This window comes from Dreissena polymorpha, chromosome 12 (genome assembly GCF_020536995.1).
Source record: "Dreissena polymorpha isolate Duluth1 chromosome 12, UMN_Dpol_1.0, whole genome shotgun sequence".
NCBI lineage: Eukaryota > Metazoa > Mollusca > Bivalvia > Myida > Dreissenidae > Dreissena > Dreissena polymorpha.
Genome location: NC_068366.1, coordinates 33,657,635 through 33,677,101, shown reverse-complemented (window position 1 = coordinate 33,677,101; position 19,467 = coordinate 33,657,635). Strand labels below are relative to the sequence as shown.

At 36.8% G+C, this 19,467-nt stretch overlaps 1 protein-coding gene across 1 annotated transcript; it reads right to left on the bottom strand.

Annotated features, from left to right (window-relative positions):
• Nucleotides 1-4,398: 4,398 nt before the first annotated feature.
• Nucleotides 4,399-18,464, bottom strand: LOC127853689 (myeloid differentiation primary response protein MyD88-like). Its single transcript, XM_052388405.1, has 7 exons — nucleotides 18,049-18,464; nucleotides 15,347-15,473; nucleotides 11,692-11,778; nucleotides 11,325-11,378; nucleotides 9,568-9,757; nucleotides 9,139-9,230; nucleotides 4,399-5,642 (listed from the first exon to the last, which is right to left on the bottom strand). Exons 1-7 carry the CDS (start codon nucleotides 18,283-18,285, stop codon nucleotides 4,867-4,869), a joined length of 1,563 nt encoding a protein of 520 aa, XP_052244365.1. The 5' UTR covers nucleotides 18,286-18,464; the 3' UTR covers nucleotides 4,399-4,866.
• Nucleotides 18,465-19,467: the final 1,003 nt, after the last annotated feature.

Below are 19,467 nucleotides of genomic sequence, written 5' to 3'. Positions count from 1 at the left end.
TCTTACCTTTGTCGTGCTTTTGTTGACAACTCCCCACACAGATCTTAAAAAGTCACGTGGTATAGGCACCGTGTATTCACCCTATTTTAGTGTGTCACATCAACAATAATCCAACTTGCCCAATTCCACAACCATAGCATTGTGTAGCATTTAAAATATGTGTTAATTAACTTAATAGCATTACTGTAGTATACATTTATTACTGTACTGTACAGTTCATTTTATTGGCTATTGGGGCTTGAACCAGTAAATGTTAGTCCCATTTTGTTTCAACCATTTTTCTTTGTTTTTTATTGTTGGTTCCACTGTTTATTTAATGCTTCTTGCGTTTTCTTTTATCATTCTGAAGTATGTAAGTTGGCTTAAATCAAAAACGGGTTCCTGAAGTAGTGCAGCTCAAAAAAGAATTTTTAAGTTTTATGGTCATTCCATAACAAAATGGATTATTTTTGTGATGAAAAGTACCAAAATTAAATTTGCGTTTTCGCGTTTTACTTTAAATCCATTCCATTGTGTACATTTCAGAGAAAACAATACATACGGATGGCCAAAGTATTTCCTCTTATGAGTTTCACAGCGTGGCGACCAAATGCCCACACATACCGGAAAGTTATAGCTGCAACTGAGGTCACTTGTGGTCTCGTTCTTGTATTTATACCAGGTATGGTGATGATAAAAGATGTAGTTTTACAGGATTTTTATAAAATTGTTTTACTTTGTTATTTTCCCTTGTAGTGAAAGAGTTAAATAAATTGTTACTCTATTATACCATTTTCTTTCATAAACTTTCAGGACCATTGAAAATTGCAGCCAACGTTCTTATGATCCTTGTTAATGTCAATGACATAATAGCAAACTATCAAATCAAAGATGGATACCAAAGAATGAGTCTGCCAATTGTGTTTGTTTTGCTTCTGACCTGCCGGCTAATGATCTACTATCAAGAGCTGCAAAGGGAAAAAGCGCAGTCCATTAAACCTGCAGAAGACAGTTCTTCAAAGTGCACATCACAAGAAGGGGTTGAGAACAGGGAAGTAAACAATGAACAGGAATCGAAGAAGACAAAATAGATTTTTTAGTTTAATTTGTTTAGAACAATTTAGTTATTTTTAATGAATTCAAATGAACATTTTCAGTTTTGTCAGTATTATTTTGTGTTAAACAGTGTTCAGCACGTATGTTTCACTATTTCTTTTACAACTTTTAATTCATCATTTGTGGTAATTTGATGTCATGATTATAATTGCTATCTGTTTAACTTGTGTATCTTAGCTTACAATATTTTGGGGTTCATTTACAAAGTATTTGAATGAGCACTTATTAATAGAAGTCCAATTCTTGAGAAAGAACTTTGTAATTTTTCTTGCACATTAATTAAAGAATAATTTAATGTGTGAAAAGTTTGCCTGAGTTTAGATACATGTTGCATTGAATTTGAATCCAGTTCAGGTTAATACAATATATAGTTAGATGTAAGTTTGAGATCATTTTACTTAAATGTGAATTACATTACTATGAATTCAGATTCCTGATTTAGTGGAAATTTAGAAATAAAGAAGTACATGTATAACAAACGCATAATGTGAGCTTAGTGATTTGTGTATTTTTTATCTGAAAGTGTTGGCAAAATGTATTGCAATCTCCATACAATGTATTTATTTGTGTGTTAAGTTACACATAGTCAATTGAGGCATAATAGTAGTAGTACTATTTCAATATTTTACATGGGTGTTGATGTTGTTTTGATATTTATATTTTCATTTTATTTATATCCTTTTTTATACACTCTTTATTAAAAGTCTGTAGCGCAATTAAGTGAAATAAATGCATTGATCAGAACATGTTGTTGTTTAGTGTACATTTTTGTAAGATTGTACAATTTTAGGTTTTGCGTCTGTACTTTTAAGACACAAACATTTTCCTGTTCTTATTTATTGTTTTAACTATGATTTTAAGTGTTGTTTTGTCTTGCCTGAGTAGTGAGTCAGGAAACATGTACATGTATGTGTTACTCTTTTTGTTGAGGAAGGTGTCCTTGGTTGTCTAAAATTTCATACTGTTGAATGATGGTTGTCAACTTATTGCTTGTTATGGCACTAGAGGTCACATTTTTCAACTTGCTGAAAACGTTTCAAAGTCTTAAAAATTATGCTGAGTTCGTATCTGGGTCACATGGGTCGTAAAATTAGGTCACCAGGTCAGATCTTAGAAAAGCCTTGTTACCACATGAAGGCCTCATTTGTTACTCAATCTTCATGGAACTTGGTCTGAATCCTAATGCTGACAATATCTGGACTTATTTTGAATTAAGGATAAGTGCATTTAGAATCTGAGGAAAACCTTTATGACTCAACTTATGGAAATAGGTCACAATGTAAACCTTGCTCATGTCTGGGCTGAGTTTGAAACTGGGCCATGTGCATCCAAAACTAGTTCACCACGTCATATGTAAGAACAAAATTGTAACCGCCTTAGGGGCAAAATTAATGATTCAGTTTAGATGAAACTTGGTCAGGCTGTGCGCCTTGACAATATCTGATATTGATTCTGGGTCCCATGTGTCCAAACAATAGGTCCCCATGTCAGATCTTAGATTTTTTTTTACAACACTAGAAGTCACATTTAGGACTCTATCTTGATAAAACTTTGCAAGAATGGTAATCTTCACATTATTAAGGTCAAGTATGACTCGAGGTCATGTGCGTCCTAAAACTAGGTCACATGATCTTATCATAGAAAAACTTGCTACTGCCATAGAGGTACCAGTATGTCTAAATCCTAATGAATCTTCGTTAGAATGTCATTTTTCACAATACCGAGGCAAAGTCACGTGTCCAAAAACTAGGTCGAGTGTCAACAACTGTTTGACACGAAACTCATGTGAGTACGTCGGGGCAATCATGGCCCTCGTGTTTGTTTGTTCATAGATGTCCCAAGCACGATATCAAGACTTCCCAGTGTGAAAGGTGTACTTGGCAACATGATAGTTCATATGAGTTGTGCTCTGAGAAAAATGGTCATAATGCATGTGCCTAAAGTGTAGTCCCAGATAAGCCAGCACAGGCTAATCAGGGATGACACTTTCCGCTTTTATGACCTTTTTCGTTTAAATGAAGTCTCTTCTAAGCAAAAATCCAATTTAGACAAAAAGTGTCATCCCTGATTAGCCTGTGTGGACTGCACAAGCTAATCCGGGACGACACTTTACGCACATGCATTATGCTCAGTTTTCTCAGAACACGACTCATATTTGGTATAAGCTATCTGCTGTCAGGCGATACACCCCAAGTCTTTGAGTTCAAGTTACTGATATGTTAGTATGATTTAACAACATTTCTTATGTTTATTTCAGTGCCACATAGATGGTGTTTTTTCAAGCATTTTCTAGTGTAGATGTAGTGCGCCCAGTTTCAAAATTTAAAGATTTATAGTTTACATTATGTGGGTTACCATGCAAACCAAAAATCTCAGCTTTTTTATTCCATTATGTGAAATACTCATTTTTTGTATAAGTATCTGATTTGTTATTGTATTCATGTGTGACTGATAAATAAACTGACACCAAGTCAAATAAACTGACACCAACTCAATGTTGCATGTTGGAGGTGGTTTTGTATAAGAATTTTATTTGTTATTTTATTCATGTGTGACTGATATAAACTGACACAAACACAATGTTGCATGTTGGAGGTGGTTTTGATGTATGATAGTATTTAATTTATTTCATTGTAATACTAATGACACATAGCACCTTAGATGTACCGGTATTGGTATTTATAAAGATTATTAGACTATGAGCGGGAGCGTTTTTGTCATTTATTATTGGGGAAAATATGGGTGTCCGAAACATTGGAACTGATCAAAACAATTAAATAGTTTGTGAAAATTCTAAGTATATACTAAATTTTAATATCTTAAGCAGTTACATACATTGGTTACAGTTTTTAAAACGAAAATTATGTTTAATTAAAGTCATTTAATCAAATAATTTCATAAGCAATTTTCAACAATTTAATATTAATCAATTCTGCAACCTTATATTTATATGTTACAGTCTGTAGAACGATTATGGCGTTTAATTAAGATTAAATAATATGTGTAATCTAAGATGGGGCCGAAAAAGTTCGATTTTGGGTCAAATAAGCTTGGAGCCGAATCGACCCAGGTTTTAGGCCTATGCCGAATAAGCCTTGGGCCGAAAGATCATGCTAGTTCCTACCACTTGGTTCAAATAATAATTGATTTCCGGAGTCTCGGAGAGATACTGGTAAAAAGGGTTTTTTGTTTCCTCTTGTTGCACACTATAAACGTTGCATCTTTTACGTTTTTTTTCTCAAGATATTGCGACAATATTGTCGGTTTTAAACACGCATATTTTGAGTAAATAAAACACGTACGTTTATTGTGAAAAACTTTTAATTAACGACAAACATATACAATGAAAACTTAAGTGCCCTGTAATAGTGTACTAGATATTGTCAAACATGTTTAATAATTAACAACCACTATAATCGACTATAAGAACCTGTCTCCCAACCAATACATAAAATAGTTTGTGCATAACAAAGTTTGTACATTTTCTATTGTACACATAACATATTATGAATGCACAAGTCTGTTGAAACATGTGATCGTTGATTGTTGTAAATTAAACTGCTCACGATACCATTCCAAACTACGCTACGCTTGACTGTCGTGTTGCTAACGATATCATACCGCAGAATAAAATCAACTTGAAATCTTAGATATAAATGCACCGCATCGCGGCCTTTTTAACAATCTGCAATATTAAAATGTCTTGGCAAAAGTTCGCGGCGTATTATGGAAGTAGTCCTGTCAGTACTAAAACAGACAACACGCCGAAGCTTAAACAAACACATACTGCTCGGAATCGTGGTCCATGGCGGAATAATACGACGACTCCACCGGATCACGCTGCATTTCATTGTCACTTAAGCTCGATCTCATCGACATCGCGGCCCTGCTGTTGCTCTCTCTGGAAAAGTAGTACGAGTTCTCGCCTGGCTCCCGCGCCATGCTCGATCCGGACATGCATTGCAGGGCATCTTGGCCCATCGACACACACCCATCCATGGACGCTGATTCCGGCTCCCTGCTAGTGGATTCCTGTTTTTTTCTTGCTTTAAAAGGGTTTCGGAACATGCCTTTTTTCTTGGTCAACTTCTTTTGTGGCGTTGGCGGTCTAGAGCCGGAAGAAGAAGAACTGCTTGTATTCCGGTTGTCCGTGATACTTTGTTGACTCTGAGTGGAAGAAGACCATGACGACTCAGTGGCCACGTTGTGATCAGCAGGGGTCATTGGCGGCGTTTGCGGTTGCTGTTTAACATCTGTGTCCGATCCCTCATCGATGTTGGACACCGATGGAATCGTTCGAATCTCGTCCAGTGGACGCCAATGAGTAAAATTAATGTTCAAATCAGGACGGAATGGATTCTCCTCGTCTTCCGGTGCGAAGAACGTTTCCGGTCCCATGGGCGCTTTTATGGCCGACTCCAGGCGGTCCCAGATCCAATCGATCATATCTGTCTTTGTGAAATCGCAGGCGGCTAGAAAGCGGAGAATTCTGGGAACTAGTACCCCCTTTTCTAGGATGATTGGTATCAGACGTTTGCTTCTGACGCCTGAAATGTTAAACCTGGCTGTTATATGAACCTCGTTCTGGGAAAATGGGCTTACTTCATTTGCGCAAAGTGTCGTCTCAGAGTAGTCTGTGCATGCCGCACAGGCTTATCAGGGACGACACTTTCCGCGTTTATGGTATTTTTCGCTTAAATGAAGTATTTTTTCTTAATGAAAATCCAATATAGACGGAAAATTTCACCTTCGTTAGCCTGTTCGGAATGCAGAGGCTTATCTGGGATAACATTTACTCACACGCATTTAGTCCCGTTGTCTCAGACTACAGCTCATATGCAAGTATTATTTGCTATGACTATGCGTATTTGCATTAATCAGTTACTACGTGTTGTTTTTTTTAACAACGAAGTTCTAGTAGAATAGTATAAAAATGTTATAAAAAGCAAACAAACATGTCTTAATGCCGAACTAAGCCTTTATTTGTCAGTCAACATTCCGCTGAAACATGACTGGCACGTGTATGCCCCGACCCGGGATCGAATCAGGGACTTCTGGATTTTAACGCAAGCGCCTTATCCACTGAGCTACGGAGGCACATATGACTGATCACATTATTTAGATGTTACAAAATTTCATAATATAATATAATATAAACGGACGGAGCTGTACATGCAATTTTATATCAAGAGAGCATAAACTGTGTGGAGAATGTATTTTAACAGCGAGTTGAACATATGCTGTTTTTTAGATTTTTGCTGTGTACAGTTCATGTTAAACTCCGTCAGTAGCACCAAGTTTATTTATATATTTAGTCTTTTTAGACATATAAGTTGTAAAAAACATGAACAAACGTGGGTGCGATTTCAATCCGCCGTATACACTGAAGTTTAGGGACTTGGTACAGCACGTTGCGTGCATATTTTGTGAAAGATATCACTTTTATATATTGAATCACAGGTGGAAGTAACGTACCCTGGATAGTATTTTTTTGTTATTTATTTTTTTAAGAGCCCAATATATTCAAATAAATACATAAAATCATGTTTAGTGAGAAAAAAATTGACAAAGAGCCGTGAAAAAAAATCCCCACCCTCTGATATTGGAATCATAACAAGGTCATTAACTAGAATTTATCATAGACCTGTCTTCGCGGGCCGCAAAAATGTCAAAAGTAGCTTTAATCAAAAGCATCCATTGATCCTCCTATGGGCAATTGGACAACCTTTCAAAAAAAGTTCACTTAAAAAAAATCTGTCCAGCCGTTAACTCACAGTCGGTCGAAAACCGAGCAATATTTCGAGTCCGTTTGTCAAGCCGAATAAATCTTCTACAGACTTTCAAACAATATTTTTGAGTTTTTGCCCCTTAATCGATAGCTCGCGTCCTATTCCTTTAAAACAACGAGGCGTGTCAAATAATGCATGCACATGCAACCACTTACCCCTAAAAACTTATTCCAATACAATCAGAATGATAAGTTTTTCGGCGTAAGCTGAATTAAGCCAGCTTGTCACCTCTCCTGACCTTTGTAAGTGTCCAATAAAATTCAAATAAAATTTCCCGCGGCTAGGTACGAATGAATACACTTCATTTATTCCATTGGCTGATTTGAGTATTCCACCAGAACATTGGAAACATATCCGCGTCTTTGTAACACTGTTTTACTGCATGAAACAATTTTATTTCTAATGAAAAGGCTTAATAGATAGAACAGTTTTACACTCAATTCTCGACATAAATACAGTTTGTGCGTACACCTTTTATTTTCAGAGAATTACCAGCGCAACGCGTTTATATTTAAAGGCTATGTTCTCATATTTAGAACTTACTTCCATATTCTTGTCAACATGTTAACATGTAAAAGTATAAAGAGCAGTGGAAGCGAGGCCTCACTTTAATACATTGCATTTCAACCCGGGTCAATTCGCGGCCAGTGTTGTTGTTGTTTTTGTTTTTTATCGAGTGCACCGGGATTGTCTCCCATTTGGCCATCGCCCCTAGAAAGACTTGTTAGTTGGTTACGGGGGATAGTGCAAGATACAGGAGACACCCCGTTCCAGAGGTGACCCTGGGTCTTTTAGTGCCCGGTGTATAGCACCTAGTACACTGCACCTCGGTTTAACGTCTCATGCGAAAGACGAGTTAGTAGGTTAGGTGCAGCGGGGGATCGAACCAGCGATCTCTGGATTGTGAAGCCAGTGTTACCACTAGACCACGGATCCGCTACAACGCGGCCAGTGTATGAATGTCAGAATTTATATACAGGTCATCTCCGGAGTTCGCGGCCAGTAAAATAATAGTTATATAATAAATACGCTATCCGTGAACTAGGTGACCTGGAATTTTCTTTAGACCAGAAATATGTAGATTCTTAATGTGTTTTCAACAAAACAATGATAAATATTATTTTTGATTAATTTAACAATAATTATTCCACCATATTGACCAATGTATTAAGCATGAGCGCGATGATTATCGATACTGTTAATAATCGAATCAAACCACTAAAACAGGTTTGTTCGAAGAACGCGCCTATAAATACGGATACTTCTCGTGTGGCCGGTTGACTCGTATGATTTAATTTCACTTCCATTCTTCTTTTGGTTTTCTGTTTTGTTTCTATAGGTTTATGACCAGCAATATGTAAAAATGTAAAATAAGCCGCGAAAACTCCGCGTAACATCCCGTACTGCGTGTGATGCAGCTAAGAACTGCACAGAAAAAAGACATTCGCTATCCTTGATCTCATTCATTGAACTATCAACGCCGTATATCTTTTTTAAAGATATTTCTTGTTTTCATTTATCTACATTTATTAAAACATCGTTGTTGTTGTTGATTGGATATTTATGTGCCTGGCTCTGTCAGTGTAATTCACTGCTAAGCCGGGTTCAAGAGCGATGGCTACTTTCGTTTTCAAGTAAATCAAATTTAGAGTTATAACAGTTGTTGCAAAGAAAATATAACATTTTGGAATAAGTTTTTAGGGGTAAGTGGTTGCATATGCATGCATTATTTGACACGCTTCGTTGTTTCAAAGGAATAGGACGCGAGCTATCGATTAAGGGGCAAACACTCAAAAATATTGTTTGAAAGTCTGTAGAAGATTTATTCGGGTTGACAAACGGACTCGAAATATTGCTCGGTTTTCGACCGACTGTGAGTTAACGGCTGGACAGATTTTTTTAAAGTGAACTTTTTTTGAAAGGTTGTGTCCAATTGCCCATAGGAGGATCAATGGATGCTTTTGATTAAAGCTACTTTTGACATTTTTGCGGCCCGCGAAGACAGGTCTATGATAAATTCTAGTTAATGACCTTGTTATGATTCCAATATCAGAGGGTGGGGATTTTTTTTCACGGCTCTTTGTCAATTTTTTTCTCATTAAACATGATGTTATATATTTATTTGAATATATTGGGCTCCTAAAAAATATATATATGAAAAATACTATCCTGGGTACGTTACTTCCACCTGTGTATTGAATGTCGGATTAAACAATTGAAAGCGTTTTGTAAACTAAACCAACAGTAGTCGTACCTGGCGATAGCGCCTGCGCAAAGCGCACTTGGAAGTCACACGCAGAGCTCTGTAAGAACGCTCGGGAAATCAGGATTACGACACGTTTGCACCTAAAAAACACACAGCGCGTCAATATTAAATATTATTAGTTCCAATATGTTAATGCATGTATAGAGTTGTTTATAGTATTTTTTTAATTGGGAGAAATCTCGAGTTACTCTTTTTTCAAATATATTTAAATATTAGCAGGATGCGACATGAACTTAAATCTTTAAGTAGTTGAACAGCTTTGAAAACATAAGACCAATATGCGTTTCTACGGTGTAAAACTAGTTAAGCGTATGGTCGCTTTAAGTCTCCACATCGAGTTAATACATATAACTTATTGCAAAATATTATTTTTGTTGTTTCTTTGCATTTACAAAGTAAATAAGTTTGCAAGTGAACCTCCTCTCGATCAAGTATGCGGAGACCGAGTTTTGAGCGGCTCCCGGCAGGTCGTCGCGGCCCGGAACGAAGAGTTTTAGACCCCTTTCCACTTCCAGTACCCGAATAATATTTTTGACAAACTTGATGTCAGCTTCCTCCTGTGTGTAACACAGAAACGCATCGTACTTTGTTCGCGTGCCGGATATCACTGGAAAGGTAGGGAGCAGTTTTTATAAATACTTACTGAAACGATTCGATCACTCGTTCACTGTATACACATCAACAAACTCACTGACATCTAGTTATCTCATGCCTACTCAATGATATTGAAATCACTCTCTGAATCAGTGAACTGGCACTTATTTAATTCACATTCACTCAATGACATCGCACACAATTACTTAACACACACTCATCCACTGTTCATACGCGGACTCACCGAAATAACACTAAATCACTGAACTCAATCTAACTGTAATCACACTCTTTAAATGTACGATCGCTCCATCATTTGACTCACACTCACTGAATTCACACGCATTCATGTTATAAACGTTCACTACACTCGAACTTAAGCGCTAACTCCCACTTATTATCTGTACTGGTATTCGATCCCTGAAATTACACTTACTCACGGAAATCACATTTATCTTCTGAACTCACTTATTAGTTAAACTTACACTCACATTCAACCACTGATTTAACATTAATTCAATGAACTCACTTTCACTCACTGAATTCACTCTCATGCAATATTCTCAAACTAAGGCAATGTTATCACACTTATGCAATAAACTCACACTCATTCACTGAACTCATACTCGTGCACTGAATTCACATTCATGCACTGAATTCACACTAACGCAACGAACTTACACTCATGCTCTGAACTCACACTCATGAACTGAATTCACATTCATGAACTGAATTCACATTTATGCACTGAACTCACGGTCACGAAACTCACACGAAATTCACACTCACGGAACTCACACTCATGCATTTAACTCACACTCACGGAACCCACACTAATGCACTGAACTCATGCTCATGAATTGAACTCACACTCACGGAACTCGCACCCATGCACCGAAGGTACACTCATGCACTGAACTCACATTCATGGACTGAACTCACACTCATGCACAAACCTCACGCTCACGGAACTTACACTCGTTTACTTAACTCAAACTCACATAATTCACACTCATGCACGTAACTCACATTTATGCACGTAACTCATATCATGCACGTAACTCACGCTTATGGAACTCACTATCATGCACCGAACTCAAACTCATGCACTCAATTAACACTCATGCACCGAACTTACATCCATTTCCCGAACTCACACTCATGAACTCAATTCACACTCATGCACTGAACTCACACTAATGCACTGAACTCAAACTTATGCATCGAAATCACATTCATGCATTGAACTCACACTTATCACTGAATTCACACTCATGCACTTAACTCACACTCACTGAACTCACACTCATGCACTTAACTCTAACACTCACGGAATTCACACTCACGAACTCAACTTAAACTTGTGCATTGCACTTACAATGTTGCACTCAACTCACGCTCATGTACTGAACCCAAAGTCACTCAATGCACTCAAAATCAATTACTGCACTCACACTGACTTAAACTCAATCACTAGATTTCTTGCTAATTAAAATCACTCTCATTGACTCACTGAGCATACTGTTACTCACACTCAGTTATTGACTAACTCACTATAATTGTAGTTTATTGCTACATACCGTCATCTCTGGTAGCATATTTAGTTTCGTCCACTATCATGTCCGAATTGGTCACTGAAATAAAATCAAAGTATAATGTACACCAGTTTTGTTTAAATACTTGGAACATTTTATCAGTGTTGCTTAATTGTCCAAAAATGCTTTAAAAGTGTTATTTTGATTAAAGTCATTTTTTTACTGACAATTTTGAACGCGAAAAATAACATTATGACCAAAAATAATAAAAAACGATAGGAAAATATCGTTTACAGAAACGTTGGGGCATTTTTTAAAAATTGTTTGCCATATTGTTTATAAACGCAACACGGAACCCGCAACTGGTGCTATCACGGCGCGCCGAAAGTACCTAACTGACGCCTTGACTGACCTGTGGGATCCTGTATTCTATCTATCTGGAACCTCTCTGCTTCTAGCGCGTCTTGTAGGGCCTGATGATACACCTTGCAGTCATTAACTGAAACATATAAGTTAAAAAAAAATAGTTGACCTATGCCATTATAAATCATGCCCCCGCCCGATGCGCCTGATATTAGATGTATCTCACGTCACAAAATGTACACGATGTCGAACGGCGTGTAAAATATTCTTTCATACAATTACATTTCAGTATTTTGACTTTGGACTTTGTACTTAATAGTCATAACTTAATATCAGTCGATCAACAATTATTTTTGACTCACATGTTGTAACATATTTATTCCCAAAAGAACGCAAGCTTTTTAACTATCTAACGATCAAACACACATCAACTCAAATGATCATACATATTAAGTATCAAAAGATCGCACTTACAATAAATCACTTAACTGACATGATCGCAAGCATATAACTATGCAATGCTCGCTTATATTAACTCCAATTATCGCAAACACATCAACTCTCGGTGATCGAAGTGATATTAATTATGAAATTATCGCACACGTATTTATTTTCAAATGATCGAACTAATATTGACTCCCAATTGATCGCTCGCATATTTATTATCTCTTAAATGTTCACACGCATATGATATGATAAACTACCATATGACCGCGCATAAACTCTCAAATGATCGCACTTATATAAGCACTAAAATGATCTTACGCATGTTATCTCTCAAATATTCATACGCGTATAAGCTCTGAAATGATCGCACTGATATAAACTCTTAAATAATCACACTTGTATTATTATAAATGGTCGCACTTACATTAACTCTCGAATGATCACACTTTTATTAACTCTCAAATGATCACACTTTTATAAGCTCTCAAATGATCACACTTTGATTAACTCTCAAATGATCGCACTTATATTAACTCTCAAATGGTCGCACTTATATTAACTCTCAAATGATCACACTTATATATAAACTCTCAAATGCTCGCACTTATATTAACTCTCAAATGATCGCACTTATATTAGTTCTCAAATAATCACACTTATATTAACTCTCAAATGATCCCACTTATATTAAGCATCAAATAATCGCATTTATATTAACTTTCAAATGATAGAAATTGTATTAGTTCTCAAATGATTGCACGCATATTGAGCCGCAAACGAACGCACGCATATAAACATTTGAACACACCAAACGTATGTTTACCAAATAAATACATACTTGCAAACGTACACTTATGTGCACTTTTAATAGCGCACACTTAAACATGCAAAAGCTATTTGCATTAGTACTTTAATATTAATACTTTATTAATACTTAATTAATACTTTAAAGGGGCCTTTTCACAGATTTTGGCATGTATTGAAATTTGTTATTAAATGGTTTATATTGATAAATTTACACATTGGACCTAAAAATCTCCAGTAAAAAAAACAAGAATACAATTAAAAAAAGAAAAAAAGTAACCCTCAACTGGGCTAAAACCACCTACCTCTGGAGTCCTGGAATGAAAAGTTTTCCGCTTAGACCACTCGGTCATCCGTGCTCATGCTATGAGTATGAGGGGATGTATTTTTTATTGTCCCCTACCGGTTATGGTTTGCGCTCTGTCCGTCAGTCAGTCTGTCAGTCAGTCTGTCAGTCAGTCAGTTTGTCAGTCTGTCTGTCACACTTTTCTGGATCCTGCTATAACTTTAAAAGTTTTTCATATTTTTTTCATGAAACTTGAAACATGGATAGATGGCAATAAGGAGATTATGCACGTCATTTCATTTTGTTCCTACGTCAAGAATTCTGGTTGCTATGGCTACAACAAAAATCTGACAATGGTGGAGTTTCACCGGTAGGGGACAATATTGGTTGGCAATCTCCTGTTTTATGTAAGCAATCCTCAGATTTTCAAATCGTCAAAAGATGCATATAATGGATATTTTAAAGCATTGTAAATGTTCAGTATTATTATTTCCTCACAAATATCATAACTAATACGAAAATTTGCGAATCTGAAACCACATTTTTTTTAATTTTGTCAATTTACCAAAACGTGAAAAGGCCCCTTTAAGTGCAAGTATACCCTAGGTATGTATATACTGTTTAAATGAATATTTTTTTTACCTGGCTTTAAACGCTTGTTTTTTTCTATATAAAGGCACACTTTCACTTTCAGCAGGATGTGACTTCTTGTCCATGTTCGGCTATATTTCCCAACATGAATGGCCTTTTATGGAATGCGTTGCAAAATCGTAAACCCGGAAGTTAAACATCCCATTACCGCATACTTACTTTCAATGAGCTTCTCTTGAATAGTGATTACTATAAACAAAAGTAGCTAGTGTTTGTGACCATGAATGACTAACTATACTTGCTTATTATCACGCAACTTTGTGATCTTTATATAGTAAAGAACAAATATCGCGTTGAATAATAACAATTAACAAAAGTACCAATCTACAGCTTAGCATAGTAACATTTACTTTTTGGCATAATGTGAGAATCGGTATTTTTTAAATAATTGACCCGCAAAAGCGTAAATGGGTCTTATACTTTATGCGACCATCGTAGCTACAGACCCGCCTGCGCATTCGCAAAGTCTAAGCAGGAGCTACGCTGTGCGTTACTACGACCTCGAATCCTCCTGAAGGGTAGTTTCCGACCACACTGCGTAACTGCGTCCATGCAGCGTAACAACCATTTTCGCACGACGCGGCTCAATTAACGACGTTTGTGTCAGTCAAAAGTGGGTTTAATCGGTTTATTTCCAAAATAATTGTTAATAAATCGACAAACAAACAATCAATTGAAGAATATTTCCTTAATTTTTTCTCTGTAAAGCCGTCACCTTTATCATTCATTGTTTTGTGTATAGAGTTTTAGTGTATTCAGTTTAAACTAGACAAATTTATGATTTTTTATTGAAAGTCTCGACATCAAATGCTTGCATTATATTTATTATTATTCATGGACTTTTAGTGTAACAGTGCAGTCAACAAATTTATACACTAAATTGGTTTGCCCGTTTTGAAGAAGTGGGGGTATTTTCATTGCATCTGGTTTTCGGTTGGTCGGGCGGTCAGTCGCTAGACCATTCGTTTCCACACGATTAATTAATAAAGTTTATACCTAAAACCATGTACAGGTACATTTGCGGCAAGCCGGGGCCATCCATGTTAAAGAAACATCTTTGTACTTCTATCTAATCTGACAACTATATTTAAAATTGCTATCGAGAACTTAATTGTACTATGCTGCTTTCAGAATAGTTTTACTCCGTTCTTTATGAGTCGCTTAACAACGTAAATTGTGTTCTTTGTTTTTAAAACAATCGGCGGAAGTACTTACAATAAGCTAGCCGACAGATTTTGATGAGGTCATCACATTATAGCACGACTGAAAGCTTCTCGGGATTCTTATGTATACATAGTCGACAGTCCGTAATGACATGACAACAACAACCAGCGTTACTGGTAATTTCCTACTTTACTTACATCTACTCGCGCACTAGTGCATAATGGCTTCATAACGTTCTATAGAGATCAGAAACGTGCAGAGGTACTTAATTAAGTAAATGTATACTTCGTCGACAGTCCTTAATGACGTCATGGACGTTTGAGAGTTACTGTACATTTCTCGAGATACTTACGTATACATCGCCGACAGTCCGAAATGACGTCATAACGTTCCAGGGTGATCAGAAACTTCCAGAGGTTTCCTATCGTTGCGTTGTCGGTCCATGCCTCAAGAAACTGCATAGTTGGACTCGAGGATCTCTGAAAGAAGAAACATTTCTTTGTCTGAGTGCTTATTTGCTATCATTTAGCCGTCAGAGTTAATAACCAAACACCCTGACCTCCATTATTTGTCAATTGTAGCCACTGGTGTCACAAGCAAACGTTACATGTCAGATCTGAAAAGATAACGCGGTTGTAATATTTTGTTATTTAATTATGCTGATTGCAAATTCAAAACAAGATATGTGTTTGTCAGAAACACTATGTCCCCTTTTGCGCCGCTTTGAAACTATATATTTGACCTTTGACCTTGAAGGATGACCTTGACCTTGACTTTTCACCACTCAAAATGTGCAGCTCCATGAGATACACATGCATGCCAAATATCAAGTTGCTATATTAAATATAGCAAAAGTCATTGCAAAATGTTAAAATTGGCGCAAACCAATAGACCAACCAACCAACAGACAGGGCAAAAACAATATGTCCTATAGTGGTGGGGGACATAAAATTGAACTTTTACATAAAGCATGCATCCAATAATGGGAAATCAAGTGTTCAAATCTAAATCAAATCTCTATCTATAATTGATATTATTACTTTGAATTTTAGCTGAACCAGAAGACGTGTAGCCGCCATTTGTATACATTCGTTTGTCGTGTTCGATTGCTGAATCTTCAATAAGGTAATGAGTTATTGTATGCTCATACGCGATGACATACCCAGCTACAGTCACCGAGTCACAGTCATAGAGTTACAGTCATTCAGGGTAACTGAGTAACCGTGAATGCGAGGGTAAATATGACTTGTAATACAAAAAGTCCCCGCGACTATACTGTGTATATATTTACATATGACACGTACAGTTTTGTTATAACGAAATTAATACTAGTGGCATTTATAGTTCCTAATGTCATATACTTTTCACTGCAAAGCTGTCAACGACGTTAATATTTATGAGTATCTTGTATACATATGTCTCAACAGAATAATTCGAACAGTTTATATTTGTGAAGCAGAAATTTATAGCGTGAGTGAAATCGATAAGAATAGGTCGATAGCAGACCAGAGCGGGAAATGCCCCTAAATAAACCAACTGATATCTTAACCGTTAGAACGCTAGATAAATGTAGTGCTCGGCCACTCCTGAATATTGACAAAGCAAAACATTTAGACAATACAAAAAATTGTGACCACTCGTACCTGTATCAGAAAATATATGTTTTACGTTCTTGATATTAATACCCACATGTACACGTGTTATTCAATTTAATGCGCCGTTTGACAGCACGACGAGGTACCCGCATAGGGTAGTTTCCGAATATTCATAAAATATAAAAATTGTTTGTCGTTGTCAAGGAATAACTTTGTAAATGCGTATGTTTGCTCTGTTATGCGTAAATCAATTTTTTCAACCCGAACGAGTTCACTTGCTATTGATCCTATATCATGTACCACTACTAAATGAGCATCGTTCTGGGAAAACGGGGCTTAATGCATGCGCATAAAGTGTCGTACCAGATAAGCCTTTGCAGAATGCACTGACTAATGAGGGATGACACTTTCCGCATTAACTATATTTTGGCCAAGACGACATTTCCTTAAGCGAAAAATACCATTGAAGCGGAAAGTATCCTCTCTGATAAGCCTGTGCGCATTGCACAAGCATTAAGACCAGTTTTCCCAAAATGAGGCTCATATTATGTTATGTCTTTTCTATGAACATTTTGTGCTAGCTGTGATTAATAGTCGTAGGTTTTTATGTCACTATGCATCTGCTGATGCCGTAAGGCATTAAGCGATTGACATCTCCGTTATTCCGTCCGTCTGTCCGTTCGTCCGTAAGAGATTTACTCTAGATGTCACTGTACGGTTAACACCATAACCCCCTATCCACAAGGCTTTGATACTTTCCTGGATGCTATATTTGAGCATTCTCAAAATACCTATTTCGCAAGACCTCTTTTAGACATTGACGTTGACTGAATTTTGGACTTAGAATAATTCAGAAACCACACATTCGTCGTTAACCAAAAATTACGAGTTTTGTCTTTTATCAACACCGCTTGGTACAAAGCTTTGAAACACGAATGGATGGAACACTTGCGACAACACATCACCTGACCTCATTTTGACCTTGACATCGCCATTCTTTTATACTTATTTGTAAGAGCCAATAAATCGATACTAAAACGGCTTTCACCGCTGGCATCAGCGTTTATTTTGTTCGCAGCATCTTGTTTTACCTGTAGTTCATACATAAACGTAGTTAATTAACTAAGATGTCCGTAACATGCATATGAAATAAAAAATATCTCACAAAAACGTCTTTTTAAAAGAAACATGTACATGTATATGTACTAATTCAGAACTAATATACTCTACTTATATTTCTTCTGCCAAATAAACCCCATCAACACGCAGTTGAGACAGTTGAGACATACACGTGCAGGACCATATATTGCTGCATCCTTCTAAGTTTGACCCGCTCTCCATACACCCATTCCAAAAAAGTTAAAAGGGCCGGTTTTCTTCATATTCCCGTTTATAAAGAACCTTTACTTAAATGTGTGAAATAAACATGTATTTCGAGCACACGGACAATCGAACATACCTTGAAGTTCATGATATCGTGATAATCGAAACCTGCCAACTCTGCCATTCCGCTGAAACCGTTCTCAATGTCAATCTCAAGACCATTGTGCATTGCGACAATAAGGGTTCCCTCTAGATCCAGGAACTTTGCAAACTTCCGGCGCGCAGACATCCGCAGCGCCCTTAGTGGTAGCGAAAGGTATTCTTCCGGAAGTGCCGTAGCCTCACCACTCTCCGGCGGCTGTGCAGTCGCCATTTTCACGTGCAAAACGACTCTCTAAAGCGACGAGTGGGTTTCTGAAATCTTCGTTCAGTGTGTTGATCGACCTTCTATAAACAACTTAATCACTACATGGTATTATTTTTCCGCGTATGGTTGGTATAAACTGATTATCGTCGCGAGGCTTAAATAGTTATTCCAGTAAAAGCATTCAACTTTCCATATGAATCACTTATTTAAAATAAATATCTCAAGCTCTTATCTGCACGCAATGTCTTCTGTAAAGACAGCCGCCTCAAATATTGAAAATATGTTTTTTTCTAAATACTTCCCTGTTTATCGGAAGTATTCGTCACTTGCCGTTACTTCCCGTAGACAGCTCACCACATTTGTATTCCTTTATAAACGATTTTAACCTTAAACGATAAAGCGCTTTTTCAATCACTTATTTTTTTATCTTAATCTGGGTCGCAGCATGAAGCAAGTAAATACAGACTAATCAGTTATACGAAAAATACTGTTTTATAAGGCGAAAAACAGGAAGTTATCTCAAATAGGCAATGGTCGATTTAAGCAGGTATGAATGTTCCATGTATTTGTACACAACGGGGCACGTGTGTATACATGTTCTATTACCGTATACGAAGGTAAAATATAAATCCGAAGTGCAAATGGTTTCAACAAAATTTGTAAAACGACGGTGAAAACAGTCGATCGATTCGTGTATCGGCAATAAGGCAAAATAAACAAGGCGCGTTTGCGATATGAATCTCGCTTTGGGGAATGCTTAATAAATGTGCGTTGTGTGTCATCCCTGATAAACCTGAGCAGTCCGCAAGGCTATTCAGGGACGACACTTTCCGCTTGTATGGTAGTTTTTTGTTTCTTAGCGAATATCAAGCTCAGCCGGAAATTATCGTTCCTGATAAGCCTGTGCAGACTGCATATGCATTAAGCCCCGTTTTCGCAAAGTGAGCTATATATTTATGTGTGCTTTAAGTTTCAGATTAAGTTGTGAAGTTGGTGGCAAATTTCAAAGTACACATCTTTTTACAACCGAATTAGTCCGATATCATTATGAAACGTACGCGTTTTTGAAATTATTTTGAACGCGTGTGTAAAAAGCATTGTGAGCTAACAGAATTGAATGTCATTGCTACGTGCTAAAGAAAATTTGAATGTGAGAAGAATATTTTAAGAAGCTTATGACATTTCAAA